The following is a 19,939-nucleotide window of genomic DNA, read 5'->3' as shown; positions in this document are numbered from 1 at the left end:
TTAACCCAGACATTTTTTCAAACTTAATTTATCATGGATTTTTTTCAGACCGACAATAAGGAAAAGTTAAATTTTTTTTTAGATATTTATAATTTAATTTTAAAGGTATCTTAATTCTTTATTATGAGATAAATGAATACAGCCATTAATAAGTTTTATTATTTACTAAAATCCATAGATTAATTTTAACTAATCAAAAAATAATTATCTTAAAGTTAAAACTGTAATATTTGATTTATTTATATCTATATTAATATATATATAAATGTGGAGAGAAGAGAAGAGAAAGCTTTTGGGAGGAATTAAAACTTTCAAAATCTATTTAAAAAAAAACTTTCCAAGTTCAGATAATTTTTAACTATTCAACTTAAACAAAATTATAGAAATTTTGATTTTTCTACTCTTCTTTAAAAATTATTTTCATAATGAAACCTTTAGCTGAAATAATAAATGAATGCTAACATTAATATTCAGGAAATGCATATTATATATATTATTCAATATTTCCTGAATCATTTTTCCGGTAGTGTCTTCAATAGGTATTGGCTATTATTGATCAATTCTAAGGAAATGTAAATTTCAATAAAATGAGGGCTGGAAATCATTATGACATAATATAATTGGTAATAATAAAATAATTATAATTGTAAAATCAATGAGTATTGAGACTTTTGAGTACATAAATATAAAATTAAAGTAAACTGATCTCTTAAATAATTCAACATTTCAATAAATGAATAGAATCAGAAAATCATAAATCCCAAAATAATATTACATAATTTTTCATGTTATTAGGATAACAACCAAACAAATATTAAATTATAATTCACACACGAGCGCGTGCGTGCGGTCATGCATGTATAATATTATTTACTTTAATATTTAGATACATATGCACATTATTCAATGGATGAATGCGCAAAAACAAAATACACTGTATGTTTGTATACAGTGTATGTATTTTTAGTTTAATAAAAACAATACAATTTGACATTAAAATGTTTTGTGCTTCTATTATGCTTAAGTTAAATGTACAATAATTTATTGGAACATTTTCAGTGTCATTGGACATTACTTATTCAATATACATATATACTTACAAAATATATATAGTAAATATATGTATCTAAATCTAATCATGTTGCCACATTAAAATTATAATGATAATTCGGAACTACATGTTCGTTTATTTTATAAAGCATTATTGTTTCGTTTACTTATAAGTACAATGAATTCTAAATTTTTCTCACTAAACGTACGTTACTAATCTTCATTATTAATAATATATATTCATGGAAACGATATAATGGAATTAATATTTCAGTTATATTACATAAAATTAATTTCGAGAGTCGAGACATAACTCATATACGTCTGTGTCTTAGTCCATCCATATCTCTTAATGTTTCGCTCAGTCAGATAAATATATTTTTATGTATTTCTCACTTTAACCCTCTTGAAATTAGAACACATTTTCTATGTCTTTTTTGACACGTAGATTGCTGATTCATATTACATATGATCGAAATGTTTCAAAATGACATGACAATTTTAAAAATGCATCATACCATCACCTCAGTGACCAATTCGGTTATATATTTCTCGGATGGATTTCCCATTTAAAAATCTAATCATAATATTACTATAACCGCAAGATTTTCAGATCTCATGCATTCCATTTCTATATTCGATTATTTCCCGATTTGAAACAAATTATTATTTCATTTTCGTCGGTCAACAATTGCTTCCTATAACATTTAGAGAAATTAAACCTCTTATAAGTACAATCCTGCGGGTATTTTCACACAAACGAGTCGTTTGAAACGACATAGATTTTCCACGCTTTACGCCTAAATACCTATCATACTTAAAATTGTTTTAAGTGTGTCATAGTTGACTACAATTAATATTTATCATATACTTTCAGCCAGTAAACTGGTCGAGGTTTATAAGGATATAACACGTACACGTATTTTTACGTTGTTTTTATCCACCTGAAACTATATAACATATGTCAAATAATTACCAAAATGTAAGGTTAAGTTAGGTCAAAATTTAGAAATCAAAATTGTATTGAAATATATAAATATATATATACAGTAAAATTAACAACTCCATAATATACAGTCAACCTATTTGTTATACATCTAACGTACGCGGTAAATTATTTTTATTTTCACGTACACGCGGTATTACATTATAATAATGTACGTAGTATATAATATTGTATTATACACAACGTTCCTATTGCGTTTGGCGTTAAATGAAAATTAATGTTACACATGAAATCATTTTCCCCCAGGTATACTTATATGTGATACCTCACTATTTATGAGTCGGAGTCGATAAATCACGCTGTTATTATTTATTTAAACGGGGATGAGTGACATGCGTTACCCACACGCCATCGTTAGTGGTAGCTATAATGCTCCTTCATTAAATTAGATTCGGGCGAGCTGGAAACAATTATTATTCGTGGACACGATGGAGGTGGTTTGCGTTCGATTTTTCATACAGCGAGGCGTCGGTATTTAAAAAATAATAAAAATAATAATACCTACACGTCTCCGTGTAACTCACGCGGTTCTATTATTAACAATTTCATTTTTCTCTCAATTTATTTCAACAGTTTAACCTCGGTATGCTACTTTTATTTTCACTTAATTTTACATTACGTCAAAACATGGAATTCTGCAAGGTTTAATTGAAAAAATTATTGTTCTATGCTTATACACCGAGAATAGATTAATCAATAAGTTCACCTCTTTTTCCGACCCGAGTTAGACTGTAAACTATTTTTATTTTCAATTCGAGTGCAAATACCGACCGTTTTTATCGGAATCACACATCGACTGACCAATGACCGTCAACAATTTAAAACATGTTTTTAGGATACCGTGCGATAATCGATAGCACTTAGCTACCTATTCAAACGTTTCGATTATTAACGGATGTACGTACATGTATATATATACACATAAATAGAGAGTGAGAGGGAGCTAATCGGTAGGCGATTTGGGTGCATAATATACGCCGCAGACGTTAGTGAAACAATATTGCAGCGCGGAGGACCTCTTTCCTTCTACCTACAACTCCGCGCGTACATTTCCCATCACCCCCTCCACCCCCCCCCAAAACACGTCTCTACTACTCCACATCGCTAGTCCTCGTATGTCTGTATGTGTTTATATATATATATATGTACACGAACAGAACAAGCGGGTCCATTAATTTCCTGGTGAATTCAATTTCGGACCCTCGATACATACATTACATATATCCACGAGCTCGGGCCCGGGTGCACACAAATTACAATAATACACCACACGCAAGCGGTTCTAAACCGCACTTCGACCGAAGCACGGTCGACGGCCGTTTCTCGTTTAACTTTGTGCCGTTGTAGTAGTAGTAGTAGTAGTAGTAGTAGTAATATTATTATTATTATTATTATTATTATTTTGCACTCCCGCCTAACGTGGCCAGGGAATTGGTCGTGGTGGCAGAGGAGAATAGATGTAGATGGCGTCCGCGATACGCATACCTCGGGGACGTTTTAAGATTATGCGGCTTATCGATGCGCCACGTGTATAAAGCCTCGGCATCGCGGTGTATGTGTGTCTGTGTGTGTGTGTGATATGTGCAGTGTGCGTATCAAACGCTCTTACCAGATTTATGGTCAGGACTTTCTCTTCCCGTCGCATTTCATCGTCTGCCTAAGTACTATACGTTATGCTTGTATATTATCTTCTTCTTGTGCTCATTAAAGATCATTAAGGACCGCATCAATAACGTCCCTATATTTCTCCTACGTTATCTACCCCAATCATCGAGAGATTTTTTTTTTTATTATTTTATCTGACCGATGTTTTCTAAGTCGTTTTAAGTCCGGTTTCCATCTTGTTATGTTTTCCACAGTATCTGCTCGGGTATGCATGCACTCCGATACGTCATATTAACCTATACTGTTTTTCATGGCTACTTTTAAAACACTAGTTTCTTCACTACATAAACTTCTCAGTTCCTAATTTAGAAATTTTTAATTCGCTTTCTACGTTCGTTTTAATCCAAAAAACTATTCCCAGTATTTTCCTTTTAAAAACACCCGATTTGTACTCGTCTGTTTCAGTAGTTATTTAAGTAGCGCACGCATATAGCTTGTACCAGGATTCTGTACAATTTTATCTTCGACTCTTTTAAAGTATAATTTTGATTTGAACAGTGTTAACAGTGTTAAAAGAAGCATCTATGTACAAATATCATTATTTCTCTTATTTATATAATATATAGGTATGTTTACAGACCAGTCGACGGAATCAAACTTTACGCGCACACGCATGAAAACTGTTGACGCGTCTTTCGGGCGCCAAGTAAAAAGTGTGTATGTGTATGTATACGGAAGCTCGCGTGCGTGTGCGTTTAAGTATATTATCTAGTAAATGTGTTTTCTTGCGATAAATGAAAAAGGACGTGCTGCGGTAGGAGGCGAGGGTGCGGGTAGTCGTGTGTATAATAAGTTATGCTATTTGAAACCAGCAAAGAAGTTCTTTCTCGTCTATTTGTCAATGTCCCGGCGGCGGCGGAACTGGAGTAGTTGACAAGAATAGTGTTTATATCCCAAGAGTGACGACGTGTTTACGATTATATTATTTCGGACGATGATATACCATACGCATATTTTATATATATATATGTTATATTCATACACAAATGCCAAAAAGTCGAGCCAACTAAAACGCTCTGTCTGCTGGATGAATACGGGTACTATACCGTATAATGTGTATAGTTTTTAGTTTGTATCATGAATACGTCGTACGTGCGTATCGCCTCTATACGGGTACTTGAGTATGTATTATATGCAAAAACAGGGTGATTCGCTTATCATGCTCGTTGCTCACTCCTATTTTTCTTTCCAATAATTCAGTTATTCATTCGGCTTATTATTATTTAAAGGAGATTTTCAACTGTAAATTATTTAGCGAATAATTTTTCTGGAAAGTTTGGCGTATCAAAATTAAACTTTGAATAACAATAATTTTCGAAGTTATTTAACTTTGTGTATTATTGATAATACGTTTGGTGGATACGTTTGGAGGCTAGATAGTTTGAAAATTTTTGTAAGTACCTAATTATTATTACCAGCTAGCATATTGTATGATTTGTAAAATTGACCGTTTTTAATAATAAATATTAGATTCAACATTAGATATAATAAATTATATTTTATATTTTGTAAAATCATTTTTAAAAATTATTATCTTTAATATAAACGTTTAATCACTATAAAACCATACGTTTTATATGTATTATTCTAACTTAAATATTGTGTATATAAAAATCTTTAAAAAAAAAAATAGAATTTTGTGTAACCACACGTCACTATTTAAGTTTAAACAAATCTTAAGAATTTAAATATATGTATGGTATTTAACTATACCGTCTATACCTATTAAAAATTCAAATATCAGAATTTGGATAAATTCCTTATTAAATGAAAAAATATAGAGCATTATTGTTGAAACACCCTGTATATGCATATAATATAAATAAACAGTTCTTTTACAACACCAACACGTCACATTTATATCCCCTATACGTTTGTTCGCCAACAAAGAGAAAAATCCGCGTTAACTTTTAAAAAAAAATCCATGTAAACAACTAGAGATGACAAGAAGAAAAAGGTCCTATGTTTTTAAGATTTTTTTCTTATAACATATTTTTACATTATCTAAAATAATATAATATTATCACATTAGTGGCGAACTTTGTTTTTATAATCAATACGCATATCTATTATTATCTTCTGGCCGTGACTAGGTGAATATAACCAATTTAATCTTACTTATTTTTTGTAATTAACATACTTACCATTCGAATAATTAGCAATGTTTGCGCTAAATTTACCACAGGTTTTTGACCGACGGTCGGTGACCACGCTCTACCATAATACCGCAATGTTCGCAATATCGACGCATCCGTTCCTATGTTCCGGATAACGAAGCCATAACGACACCGCCGCCGATGTGTTTTTTATCATTCGGCGTGCGTGCTCTCGTGCTCCTTCAGCTGCTTTACCGTTGTTTTTCGATCGCCATTAATGCTATTTGTTTTGGTGCTTTTGCTCAGGTTTATTTTCGTGCTCACGAAAAATATTCAGTTAAAGTTTAATTTAGTTCATCCGAGCTCGCGGTATTCTCGTACGTATCTGCAGTTATATACGAGTGATCGTATCGGTCTGTTCTGTACCTATTGTACAGCCAATGCTCGCCATCGCCCATACAGTTTCGTATTCAATTGTTATCATATACATTTTTTACTTGTTGTTTTGTTGCTTTATAATATGTTATATAAATTTAAGTACAATTTTATTGGTAAATATCTGTTAGTCCAACTAACGAAGATCCCGAGAACCGTTCATTTGGTAGGTAGGAACCGTTTTGCAGTCCGTTGATGAAACAAACAAATTTAATAATCGATCTCTACTAATAGCCTTGTTAAATGGTTTTTAAAAGACATTCAATTTACATCTAAGTTTTTAAAACTATTGTAAAATAATGTCTCGAAAAAGTACGAATAAAACAGCCATCAGTAGCTTTATTTTTGTTAAACCAACAATTGTTCAGTTTAAATATATTTGACTATAAACGTTTTCCGGCAATATATGGCGTGCTTTTTCCGTCTCACAATAATTATAAAAAAACTTACTTTTGTAGTTCTTGAGAAATAGACATAGTACATAAAAACCCAATCAAGTGTTGTCGCCATATTGTACAGACAGATTTGAGGAAGTCAATAATTATAATTTTACTATATGATCTTAAATTTCTAAAAACTCAACGATAAAATTGTATTAAGTAAATTATTAAAACAATTCACGAGGCACTAATTAATTTACTTTTTTTTAAGAAATATAAAACATGTTTGTATATTCGTATAATTGCATACGGCTTCGAAATAACAGTGTACACGTATTTCCTGATGTAATAGTACAATTAAATACAATGATATATTTTACATTTTCGCGTATATCTATGTAATCGATGTTCAAATAACATTCGACACATTAAACAACATGCCTAATGACTATCACGATATATTGAAACAATTAACCGAGTGAGTACATAGCCATAAATTATCAAATTATGCAATAATTGTCGACATCATGTCGAGCAAATTATTCAATCTAGGTATATTATACAGACATAGATATTGATTTACTTATAAGTTGTAATTTTACTCTATAAATATCAAAATATATAAGGATAATTTAAGATCACAAATTGTTTGTACATAACATAAACCTAAAAATTATAATTGACTATAGACAATATGAATTACAAAATACATTTTAGGTAACTATCATTTCAAATTTAAATTACTTATATATCATTAAATTATTAAATCAGTCATATACTTTGTATTTCTATAATTATTCTCATTTAGAAAATAACATTTTTTTTCTCGGATTCATAACAATGATATTTAATTATATAATATACAAACAGCAAATGTTTTAATTTAATACAAAGCTTTTATCGCTTATTAAATTTGTCAAGCTACATTTTTATTTCCACTCAAGCCCGAGGTTAATACTGTAACTATTATTTTATTTTTTGACAAAACTCGTTAGCAATGTTAACAAAATTGTTCTGCAGCTGTTGTTTGCAATTAAAATTTATTAAAACATGTATTATGTTATTATTAAAATTATAAGATGAACGATTGCATTATCAAAACATCAATCATACTAAATACATTTTTAAAGTATCATAACTATTTAATTTAATCGATATTAGAATGTATGAGAAATTGACTAAACATTAAAATAATGGTTTGAATAAAATATCTTAAGTTTTTATGATCATATAAAGTTGACACCAAAAATTGATAAGTTCGTATATTATTCAAATTAACTCACACTTATATTATGTTTACCCATACTTATAAACATACAAAGTATTTCCATATAAATAGCAGTTTGGGTAGTACTTCTGAGTGATAGTTATAAATTATCGTTGTTTGCAGTATTATACAAGTACATGTGTCATGTTTGCATACTAAATAACTTGACTAAAGTACCTTTTAGAAATTGTGAAACAGTTAATATAATTTAAATTCTTGTGATAAATGTAAATGCGATATTAAAATGTAATACATTTTAAATTTAAATTTACAACTGAATCGAGAATACAAAAGATCTTAAAAAGAATCTCGTAGCAGGGGAGTGGTTTGAACAAATACACAACGGGTGGTTTATACTAAAACTCCATGACGCCGAAATATTAACCTAACAATGAAGAACAATATTTATTTTATGCATAAAGATAATTTCTCTGAATTATATTGTAATATTGATTGTGCGTGTTTTTATCGTGTATTTCAATGTATAGCTACGAGTACTAAAGCCATTTTGCTAAAAATAAAAATATTAATTCTTATCACTTGATTAATGTTCAAAGGTTAGATAGAAATATAATTTTGAGATAACAGTATTTTGTACAATATATTGACAGTAGAAATATGTGAGTACTGTATTATAATATTAAAAAAATATATATATTTAGAAAAATTAAATCATATTATGTACTAGAACTATTTTCAATAATTATAATGGTCTATATATATTCAATTTGAAAGATTTTATATTTTATTAAATTTGTAATTCTAAGATTGCCATTTAACTAAAGCTTATACTATTTTAAAATGTATTATTTCGTATATCGTATATATGAATATTACTCAGTAGTATAAGTGTTCAGTATAATTATTGGCACTGCATATAACCGCACAAATTCATTGATCACTAAGATTGTATCTTATTCTTTTACAATTACCCAATAATCAAAAATGTTAGTTGTACAAACATCTAAACGTAAAAGTTTGAAGTTGCGTTGCTTTTCATAAGTCAGTATATCATACATTTATAATGATATAACTTTAAATTAATGTATTATTTATTTATGTACTTATATACATTATATACTGTTCATTTTTTCTTTTATAAAAATCTATATACCTACATATGTGTATATATATATATTTATATATTTAGACAAGGTACCAACTATTCGTTTAAGAAATACAGTAAATATTAAATAAACAATAAAGAAATAAAAGACTCAGGTGATATTCGATAAACATTATGAATAATAATCGTAGACATAATATATTATTAACTATAGTATAAATTAAATAACACAAAATAATCTAATAGAATGATATAAGTACAGAAATAAAGATTAAATAGATTAAATAACCATTAACAGATAAATAAATAAATAAGTGTATCATGATTATGAAAATTGAAATGTTCAGATAAAAAAATAACTTAGGAACTATAGCGCCAAATTCACGAAGATGGACACTTGCACACCAGTTATTATACAATAGTCTGATCAAATGAAATGGATCTCTTAAAAAAATAAAGCATATAGGCCAAGTTAGTTCATTTGCCAAATTATTACATTTACAATTACAGTTTAACAAAATACACTGTACGATAACGAAAAAAAAAATAAATCTACAAAAAAAAGGAGGATGAAAGAAACGTTTGCAAAGCAAGTTTAGTACATGTTCACGGAAAATAAATTAAAGTTGGCTCATATGGTAGTGTAAAACATGTTCGGCGTTTCAAATGAGTTCTGAAACAATAGGTAAGAAAACTGATTCACATAAAACATTTGCCTTGTACAAAGCCTCTATCCAACTCAAATAAATCATAATTAATCAAGTTAGATCAATCAAAATTTCACGTGTAGATATTTACTATTTTCCAGAAAAATAATCAAACAACGTCGTGAACTAACTAAGAATACAAACTTCCTGCAATTTTTAAACCAACCATGATATGCCATATGTGTACACTATTAAATTGTTGTTTGTGACTTTTTTTTTTATATATAATGGTAGTGGTGATAAAATATGGCACATGTTTATTTAATATTAAAAACCATCAATAATACTTTTTAATTACATTGTTAAATTTTGTATTTAATAAAAATAATTTTAAATAATAATAACTAATTATAAAACGTGGTTAGTTTAAATTTTATTTTCTAAAAAAAATTGATTTGATTTGAAAAAATTTCTAATTCTATACTACTAATATTTACATTTTACATTAATGTAGTAAACATTTATTTTCCTTAATGGGTGTGATCATAACAGAGAAATAAATCAGTGGATAAAATTAGTAGAAGTGCACATTTGATATTTAAAAATGACCCGATGATAAACTAGAACGGCGCACACATCAAAAATATAATGTAATGGGTGAATACGATTAGATGCGAGATTATATGAAAATTTTCTTAAATATTTTATGATTGTATATTATTTTAAAAATCTCATCCTGCTATCTAACCTAACCACATAATATATATATATATATATATATATCACTAGACACGTGAATTGTTTTTTTAAACTGAAATTAAAAACTTTGAGCACGTGACCTAAAAAAGGTTTGCAACCCTATATACAATAATCAATAAAATTTATACGAGCATCTTCCATAACGATATATTATTTCTGTACGTTACTGTATTGCGATAAAACAGATGAAAAAATGCTTATTTTTCGTATTAAATGTATGGATCAGACACCAGAAACGAGCACATATAACCATATCGGACGGCATCTCGAGCACCGACAATTTATGGCAGTCGTTTCTAGATTTTAAACGTGACCTCGGTCAACAAGCAATAAATAAATAGAAACTCACCTGGTCCACTCGTTGCACGGAAGGAAGCCAGAGGACGGGGATCCTGTACTTGGTCGCAGTTAGCGCGGGCATCGATCCTACCGGTTCGGGTATGAGTAGAAGACATGCGACAATCGTCTTGTTCGCCCACAAGTCGAGCACAGCTTCCAGGGCGCCCGTGCTGAACTTGTTGGCCGGCATCTCGGCGTATAGCACCCTAACCGACGGCGGCATCGCTCTGTCCATAGTCCTAGGCAACAGCGAACCCTGATCGTGGCCATGGATCACCGAAACGTACACGTGATTGCTATGCACGCAATAAATATGCAGTGAACGAAAATAAAAACAAAAAAAAAAAATCCAAAAAATCGATTAATTAAAACGGCAATCACGACTTTTCGTATGATGATTATATTAATATAGAAACGACGACGACGTAATTTCATCATCGTAAATCGTAAGAAAATCAATTTACTTATCAACTAAGAACAAGGTAGGTAGAATATTCTAAATAGTGTGTAACATGTACCTGTGTGACAAGACGAACGGCAACAACGCCAGCGCCGTCATCAACGCCACTAACGTTGACTTCATTTTCCTGTAAACACAAAATAATTCGATGTAAGTTATAGCTATAAAATCGAAATATTATTGAAAGACACCATAATAATTATATGCGACGGCCAAACAGAAAATTGTACTATATATATATATATAAAATAGTTACATCAGCTGATCCGGACATAATGTTATACTTTCGGATTGTTATAGATTCAATCGGATTATTATTATAGCGTATGCAAGTACGCATAAAATATTATCAAATCCTTTATATTTCATCGTACAAAAAAATGTCTTTTAGGTAGGCAGTTATTTTTAACCTCGGCAATTATGTTTTGGTAAGAATATGAGGTACATTAAAAACGCTAAAAAAATAATTGAAAAATCTAAATACGTCACGTATTTGATATAAGTAAGAAATCGCATTGGAGTTATTAATAATATTTTAATGCATTTTTTATGAAGGAGTGTTGTTCAATCATATTATATTTTTATAAAACTAAATATTCAATCTATTTTCAGTTAACGTTGATTGCGCTCTATTGTATGCAATATTATATCATTTTGAAAGTTCGGGGAATGTGATTTTTTCATGACGTAAGTTAGAATTTCCACATGTTTTAAAATCGATTTACAAACTTTAAAGTACCCTTAAGAAATTCCAGAAGAAACGATAATAATCAAACTATCCAGTTCTGCGGGTACATGAATTACATGCCACTGTAGTACGCACGACTCATAACAGTCATAACCAGATATGACTGTAGAGCTGTGGCTGATACATTGCAAACAATCGATCGTAGTATAATGGTGATTTACGATTTATTTATTCATATACATTCCATATCGATCGGGAAAAATATAAATAATAATAATGTTTATATATATATATATCCAATTCGTGTAACATTTATATGTCACACTTGTTAGTTTACCAGAGGAAGAAAATAATATAAATGAAATAAAACTGTAATAAAATCCGTCGCATATCTGGTGTCCCTGGAGTCTATAATACGGCGCCTGTCTGTCTTTGAATGATGTCGCATCGTACACAAAATAATAGAACAGGTACCTAGTTCTTCAGACATACAGCTTCATACAAGTTATATATTTTATCGAAAAACTGGGACTTACAGTAAACATCTGAATAACGTAATAGTATTTATTTTTTTTCCTATTGAACGCTCCATCTATTTTGAATAGCTTAAAATACTCTATGTGTTCACTATCTTTAATACAATGTTTTTGAACAAATGAATCCTCTCGTATACAATTATATCGTTTTATATATTTTGCTGATTAGATATCTCAATGAAATAAATTAGATAAAATGTAAGTATGTAGTTAAAAAAGACGCACATCAATACATTAAAAAAAACATGATATGATTTTTTATTTAAGTTTTTATTTAAATTAAATAGTTTTTTATTCCATCAAACATTATTGCATTGTAATTATTAAATAATTTTATAATAAAAATTAAGATATAATTGACCTATATAAATGTACAACAATTATTGATTAATGAATGTAACCTGAGTGCACACCGAGTCCAAATGTTTACGAGATTCATTAAAACTATGGAAATTTTTAAATTATTTTGTACTTAAATATTCATAACATTTTAACTTTGATATTCAAGGCTTGAAAATGTAATACAAGATTTTTCATAAGTTTTTTTATTGAAATTAAAAAAAAAAGGTTTTGTGTAAAACCACATGCGTTTTTTATAAGCGTTAAGTTAAAATGTTGATATCATCGGATATTTAAACGTATAATAATGATTCGTTCACTAACGATTTTAGTTATTATGTTCTAATTAAAAAAACATAAATTACATGAATTTGAAACTTTTTGCCATTACGTACATTATTAATTATACACAATGAAATTTCCAAAATATTTAGACTAATTTGAAGTTATGTATACTATAAACCTATTCACACCGTTTATATGTGGTTATTGACTTTTATAAGCTAATAAAAAACAAGTATACAATATTATTAAAACATAATATAAACTACATTTTTGTCAACAATTGTTTAATATGTTATTTTACTAGTGAAGCAATAAATTATAAAATATCCTTAGAAATAGAGTATTCGGACACACATGCAGGAATTGCTTATAATCGTTATTCGTGTAAATTGATTTGTAATTGAATTAAACATATCACATCCATCACAGTAAAAATATACTCTTAAAATCTACTATATAACCATATACAGTAGAGTAATTTTCCCAGTTTTTCACTTTTATTTTAACTAAGTATATCGGTTAACAATTTGAGAATACATATTTTAAAAGGACACTCTTAAAAACCTTATTTTGCTGATACGACTGAAATGTTATCGACAACTAACTTGCATAAAGCCAATGGATCAATTCGTTAAGTGTTTTAACGACAATATTTACCTGAAATATATTTACTTACAGCGAAAACAAGTGACTGTACAACCCAAATCGTAGAATAATGTAAAGCTTCTTGCTCTACAACTTCACTTAATTTTTAATTAAATTGACATAAAAACCTATCACCAGACCTTTCACAATAAATCCCTAAAAAGTGTCTAATATTGTTTAAACATATTTTCAAAAATCAACATAGTACAAAAAGTTTGAAACCAAACAGAACATGTTATATTTCATAAATACCACGGTGTAGTGTATAATATAAAATATACTATGAAACCACAAACAAACAATCAAGTTTAATCTATACTATGATAAGAAACACTTACGAACAACGGATACTTAAATTTGCTTGTAATCACAAATAAAACTTCTGATTCTTAGTTAAAACTTTAGAATAAAGATAAAAAATGCAAGAGGTACATTATATTGCTTTTGTTTAAATTTTAGTCCCTTTATAATTTCAAAAATAATTCTTAAGTTAAAATAAATTTGAATATTATCAAAGTTTCACCACAATATACAAATTATCTATAGAAGGTTATTTATAATATTTACAGTCGAGTCTTAAAATTGGCAACAAAAGTTCCGAGAAATAATCATTCTTTTTTGTAAAGATTTATAATTTTTAAAGTTGTTAACTAAATGGAATTAGTTCTATTAAATGTTGTAAATATTTATTTTATTTTATTCAGAAATATGTTTGATTAAATTGTTTTAAAATAATATTGATTATTCAAAAAATACAAATACCTAAATTATTGTTTATTATTAAAAAATGTATGGTGTATTCAAAAAATTAATAAGAATAAACAATATATTTAAAGTTCATTAATTTTAATTTTTTTATAACCAAAAATTCATTCATATTACAAACGCAAAACGCGATTTTACAAGTAAATTTATTTTCATTAAAATAAGTTATTATCCAGTGGTTCACCCTTTAAAGTGGGTCATCTAAATATAATAACGACCTTACTTCACTTATAAAGTATGTATTTAATGTAAGCTCGTTTTATTTTCAAATTTTCCATATCATACAAAAAACTTGGTACCTACTTTAAATTCTGCGTTTTCTTTTTTTTACTGTTGAGGTGTATGTAATAAACACTGATTTATATTTATATATTATTTAAATTTAATATTAAGTTATTATATTAGTTTAAATATATACTCAAATATAATTCGATTAAAATACTTATATTGGTAAAAATAAAACTTATCTAATAGTTCTTTTAACACAATAGCTATTCAGCATAAATGTTATTAAAATATGGATAATCAAAATGAAAACAAGCTATATTCGTATATATAACTGTATTATAATAATGTTTATAGGGGAGAACTATTTTTAAATTAATCTTTCTGTTCATAATTAAGTTACAAAATAGCAAAGGTATAAAGGAAAATTTTGAAGAAAAACCATATAAGTTTACACTGTTTAGTAGTAATAATGGTATATTTTAAAATGTACAGTACCTATGTTATTCACAATTTAAAAATTGTATCTTAAAATTTCTTTAGTGCTTTAGTTACTAAATCTTCAAAGAATACTTCCATCTACCACGTATTGGTATTGTGCTTTATTTGCTGCTATAAAATGCATAATGGTTAAAACGTCAAAAACTTTTTTAAAGGTTTTTGAACGATGCTGAGAAAATATCACTTAAACACATATAACACATATACATATCAACCACTAAAAAAAAATCCGAGATCCAAAATCGATAAGACATAATAGCATATCTGCACTCCGTGAGAATATTCTTTTTTATATAAATATTTCCTTCTTTTTCTAAGGTTGTTTCCGAACTATTTTATGTTATTATTAATGACGTTGCGTTAAGGTTGAGTAAAACTATATCGTCCTATTCATATAGTAAATTTTTACGTGGTTTACCTTTGTCCACCAACCGCATTTATGCAGCACAGCTGCTATAAATACACATAAGCTTATGCGGTAACGTAGGCACACATAATATATATTTATTCATACCTAAATACTGAAATAGGATAAAACCGCGAGGATTATAGTTGGAGGATCTGAATTCGGCACGAATCAAGGCTTAAATCTACTTCACCGACCCTCTAAGAAATTTTTCTCTTTGTAATCTTTATGTTTATTCTTGTTAAAACGTAATGAATATTCAAAAAAATTTGTAAAAATTATTATTAAAACAGTTATAAGCTATAACTTAATAGTTATAATTCTGACAATAGGCCAACAAGGTTAGTTAAGTGATTGATGTTTCTGATGATCGATAGTTGTTATTATTATAATTTTACAATTTTAAGATATTTTTTAAAGCGAAAATAACGCGGGACTGTTGGGATTGATCCACGACTCACGTATTGGTACTAGGTGTGGCAAATAAAATTGTTTTACCCTGTGACCTAACCTTAGGTGGTTTTCTATAATATATACTATGTAGAGGAATAACCTCGATTTAAGTTATCTGAGTGAAAATAGCTAGCAAGTGACCAGGCCCGTTCTCTGGGTATTTGTTTTGCACCATCCTTTTTTTAAATATGGAAATATTCAGATTTCATAAAGAAAAAAGCAATTTTAATAATAATATGTTGACGTGTCGGCAAAGTAGATTTGTTGCCTTATATCCGCGTAACATATTGTATCAATCTACTTACTATATCTTTTGCCTCAAGGTCTGTGATGGTTTCGATAATCTCCCACACGCGAATTTCGTTCATTTATTTTTTGAAGTACACACGTACGGGCGTGTTTTAGTAATTACATATTGTTATATTATTTTATACATACGTAATAAGTTTGAGATATTATATGCTTAGTAGGTATATCATAGGTATCTTCGAAGCCACGATCGACCACTCAGTGAATGTTTGGATTTGAGTGCAAGCGCGTGTCCACTGCCGAATTTAGTCGCTGAACCAATGCACCTCTGCTCTTACTGGGTTTTCTGACGATAGCACACTTTTCAATATTATGTTTTACCGATTGATTTAACAGTGTGGACCGTAAAACACTACGGGGCTTCTGATGATATTGTTTTTGTTTCTAGAGACGTAATTTATGGTACAAGACCAATATAATAATATAATGTTGTATATTATTACTCATACGAGACAATGGCTATTAGCGTTATTATTATATTAATAACTCAAAACAAAGTTCACTGGATTCTATAATATACAGCGTGTATACGATTATCATAATGAACATGGTGTCAGGATATGTCCAATCTGTCGTGATCTTGCAGCGTTCATTAACGATATTATTTTATGCACCACACAAAGATGTCTAAAATTTAAACTCTGCAATTCATTTAAACACAATACCTTACTACTGAATACTGTTATACATAGGTACTATCAACAGAGGGCTATACGGCACACAACCTCGGTAAATATCTGGTTAAATACATATTATATAATCTATATATTATATTATACATATAATAGTGTGTCAATAAATAAAGTATAATAATTAATCTGTTTTAAATTGTATTTGAAATTTAATTTTTGCGAACTATTACTGTTTTTTACGGTTCATTTTTATTCGTGTTATTTCAATATTTGTGCTAGCTTATTTATAAAACTTTTTTAGTATAAAAAAAATAACGCTAAATTCAAACATCCAATGGCTGTTTATTTTGGTGCTCTTATCAACAAACATTTCAATATAATTAATTTTATCTGCAGTTTTATAATCAATACTATTTAAAATGACCATAAACTAGAATTAACTTTTCAAGTTTTAAATGAACAAAAAAATAAGTTATACGAATTTCCTACTTCAAGTTTTTTTGAAAACATAAAAGTTAAAAAAAATATTTACATAAAAGTAGCCATTCAATACAATAATAATGAACATAAATATCGAATTTAAATAAAATATCAAAAAAATAATAAATATATAAGTATATTATACCATTGATCAAATATGCAGTATATTTAATTGATGTTAATACTTATATTTTACGTATGACAATAATAAGTTTTTAAGTTAAATCACTTTGCCATAATACCATGGATAATTAACAATCATTTTCAGATATACCTATAGTACATTAAATAGAAGAGAACAAACTTTCTTATTTAAAAATATAAATTTATTTTTTCGAGATTAAAACAGTTTTTTTTTTCAATTTTTGATAATTTTGAATTTCCTAATAATATGATTCGTTTGTTCTAATTATAAAATAATTATTAATTAAATGAATTATTATTTAAAATCTTTACACAGCTCTGAATAATTAATCAACATCGACGAAAATACGAAATCCTTTATGACAAATCCTCAATTATCAGCAACATTGAATCTTACACATATATTTATAATATATTGTAATTCAAAACAAATAATGAAATACCGTTAAATTTATATTCGATATACATTTCTGTTATATTAGTTTTTTAATTCATATATATATTATTATATCATATGCTCGTTTGATCAAATTTTGCAAATGTACTACTGTTAATCGTATACTATAGTCTATAATTATCTAACAATAATAATCATTTCTTTATTTATGGAAATAAATTTCTATTGCATAAAATAAAATATATAATAATAGGTAGTATATTATGTAATGTGTATATATATAACGCGTAATATTATACTATTAAATAAGGAATATACCTATAGAAGGAAAGATCCATAGATAGGTATCAAAAACAATATATAAATATAAAATAGCTATGTAACCTTAGAAATAAAAAATATAAAGTTATATGAATAACTTAATAACTAACTATGAATGCATTTGAGTGATAAACGTAGGTCGAAAAAAGAAAGAGAGGAAATAATACGATAAAAGTTAATTAGATCAAGTATTTGATAAATTTAAAATGGTTTTTAATAAATAAATCTAAATCCTTAGTTGAATTATCTGCAAACATAAACATATTTTCAGGATAATATAGCATATAATTTTAAAAAGTAAAAGAAAGATAAAAATATATTGAATAATTTCTGCAATTAGATTGGTTTACTCTAAAATTTAATTACTCGAGAATTTCTGGACAATCATCAATATCATTTAATAGTTTGTACAAAAAATTAGAGTTTAATTAATAAATCTTTTATTTATAGAAGGTTTCAAGTATAGTATTGTATGCAGAATGTTGAACTCTGTTTTAGTGGAATTTATATAATGAGTATCTTAAAAATTTATTCTGGACAGCAGATAGACTTTGATTTTGAATTATATTGTTAATGCACCAAATCAAAGGAAAACAGTCAAAGTGAGATCAAGATAATGCAGAATTTTAAGGGCTGACTTGTCACAAAAATCTTTACACACATTTTTTAATAAGCCTAGCGTAGTAGAGTCTAATATGATTTAGTTCTTAAATAATTAACATGAAAACTGAAGGAAAATTTAGAATCAAAGAAAACGCCCAGATCTTTAATTATATTATTACATGTCAAATTTTAATTATTTAATGTGTAATCAAAAAAAAAAAAAAAATGTATTTTTTTAAAAAAGAAAATACAATAACAGTACATTTATCAATATTCAAAGACGTGTTATTCTTATTACATCATTGATAAGTGATCATTGTTTAAGTCATATTGAAGTGTTAATGCGTCATCAAGAAATTTAACAATATTGTAGATTTTAGTGTCATCTGCAAGTAATAGACAATTTTAATGTTTTGAAGTTTTATTTATAACATTTATGAATAAAGAAAATAATAATGATGATAAATTATCACCCTGAATGACGCTGGATATAATATCAGTTTGATCAGAAATATAATTTTCTTATTTTACGATTTATAACCGATTGATGATGAGATGATGAATCCGTGAAAGAAACGAATCATACAAATCATAATTACGCTAGATAATATTTTGATATTGGTACATTAAATTTAGTTTTATTAATTTTACTAGGTAAATTATTTAATATTTGCATATAAAACATATTACTCTTTGAACAAATAGTTATGAGTAAACAATTATTTATTTTATATGAATCATACAATGTTTGAAGTATAAACTATTTCATACTTAAAATAATCAATTCATTTTGATTTTGATTTCTTATTTAAACCTAACTTAATCAAACTAAATTTACCCTTATTATAATGCAAGTTACCATTTATTTTAATTATTACTCCTTTAATCTTATTTATAATTGTTTTCATTAACAAGCTACAAATGCTACCAAAACGAATGAAATTCGTAAACTCCTTTCCTAACCTTGCAATATAATTAATAGATTATAATTATATGAAACTTAAAACGATTTAACACAATTGCATTGTTATTTATTTAAT

At 27.7% G+C, this 19,939-nt stretch overlaps 1 protein-coding gene across 1 annotated transcript in view; it reads right to left on the bottom strand.

Moving 5' to 3' along the window:
* LOC113551573 (glutamate receptor ionotropic, NMDA 3A-like) overlaps positions 1-19,939 on the bottom strand; it is a 131,151-nt gene that overhangs the window by 71,791 nt on the left and 39,421 nt on the right. The window contains 2 exon segments of the mRNA XM_026953881.1: positions 10,721-11,006; positions 11,229-11,297. Coding sequence (XP_026809682.1) covers positions 10,721-11,006; positions 11,229-11,293 — 351 coding nt within the window. The 5' untranslated portion in view covers positions 11,294-11,297.

The sequence above is a fragment of the Rhopalosiphum maidis genome, chromosome 2, assembly GCF_003676215.2.
Source record: "Rhopalosiphum maidis isolate BTI-1 chromosome 2, ASM367621v3, whole genome shotgun sequence".
Classification (NCBI taxonomy): Eukaryota; Metazoa; Arthropoda; class Insecta; order Hemiptera; family Aphididae; genus Rhopalosiphum; species Rhopalosiphum maidis.
The sequence above is the reverse complement of the archived record's forward strand: the minus strand, read 5'-3'. Positions and strand labels throughout refer to the sequence as shown.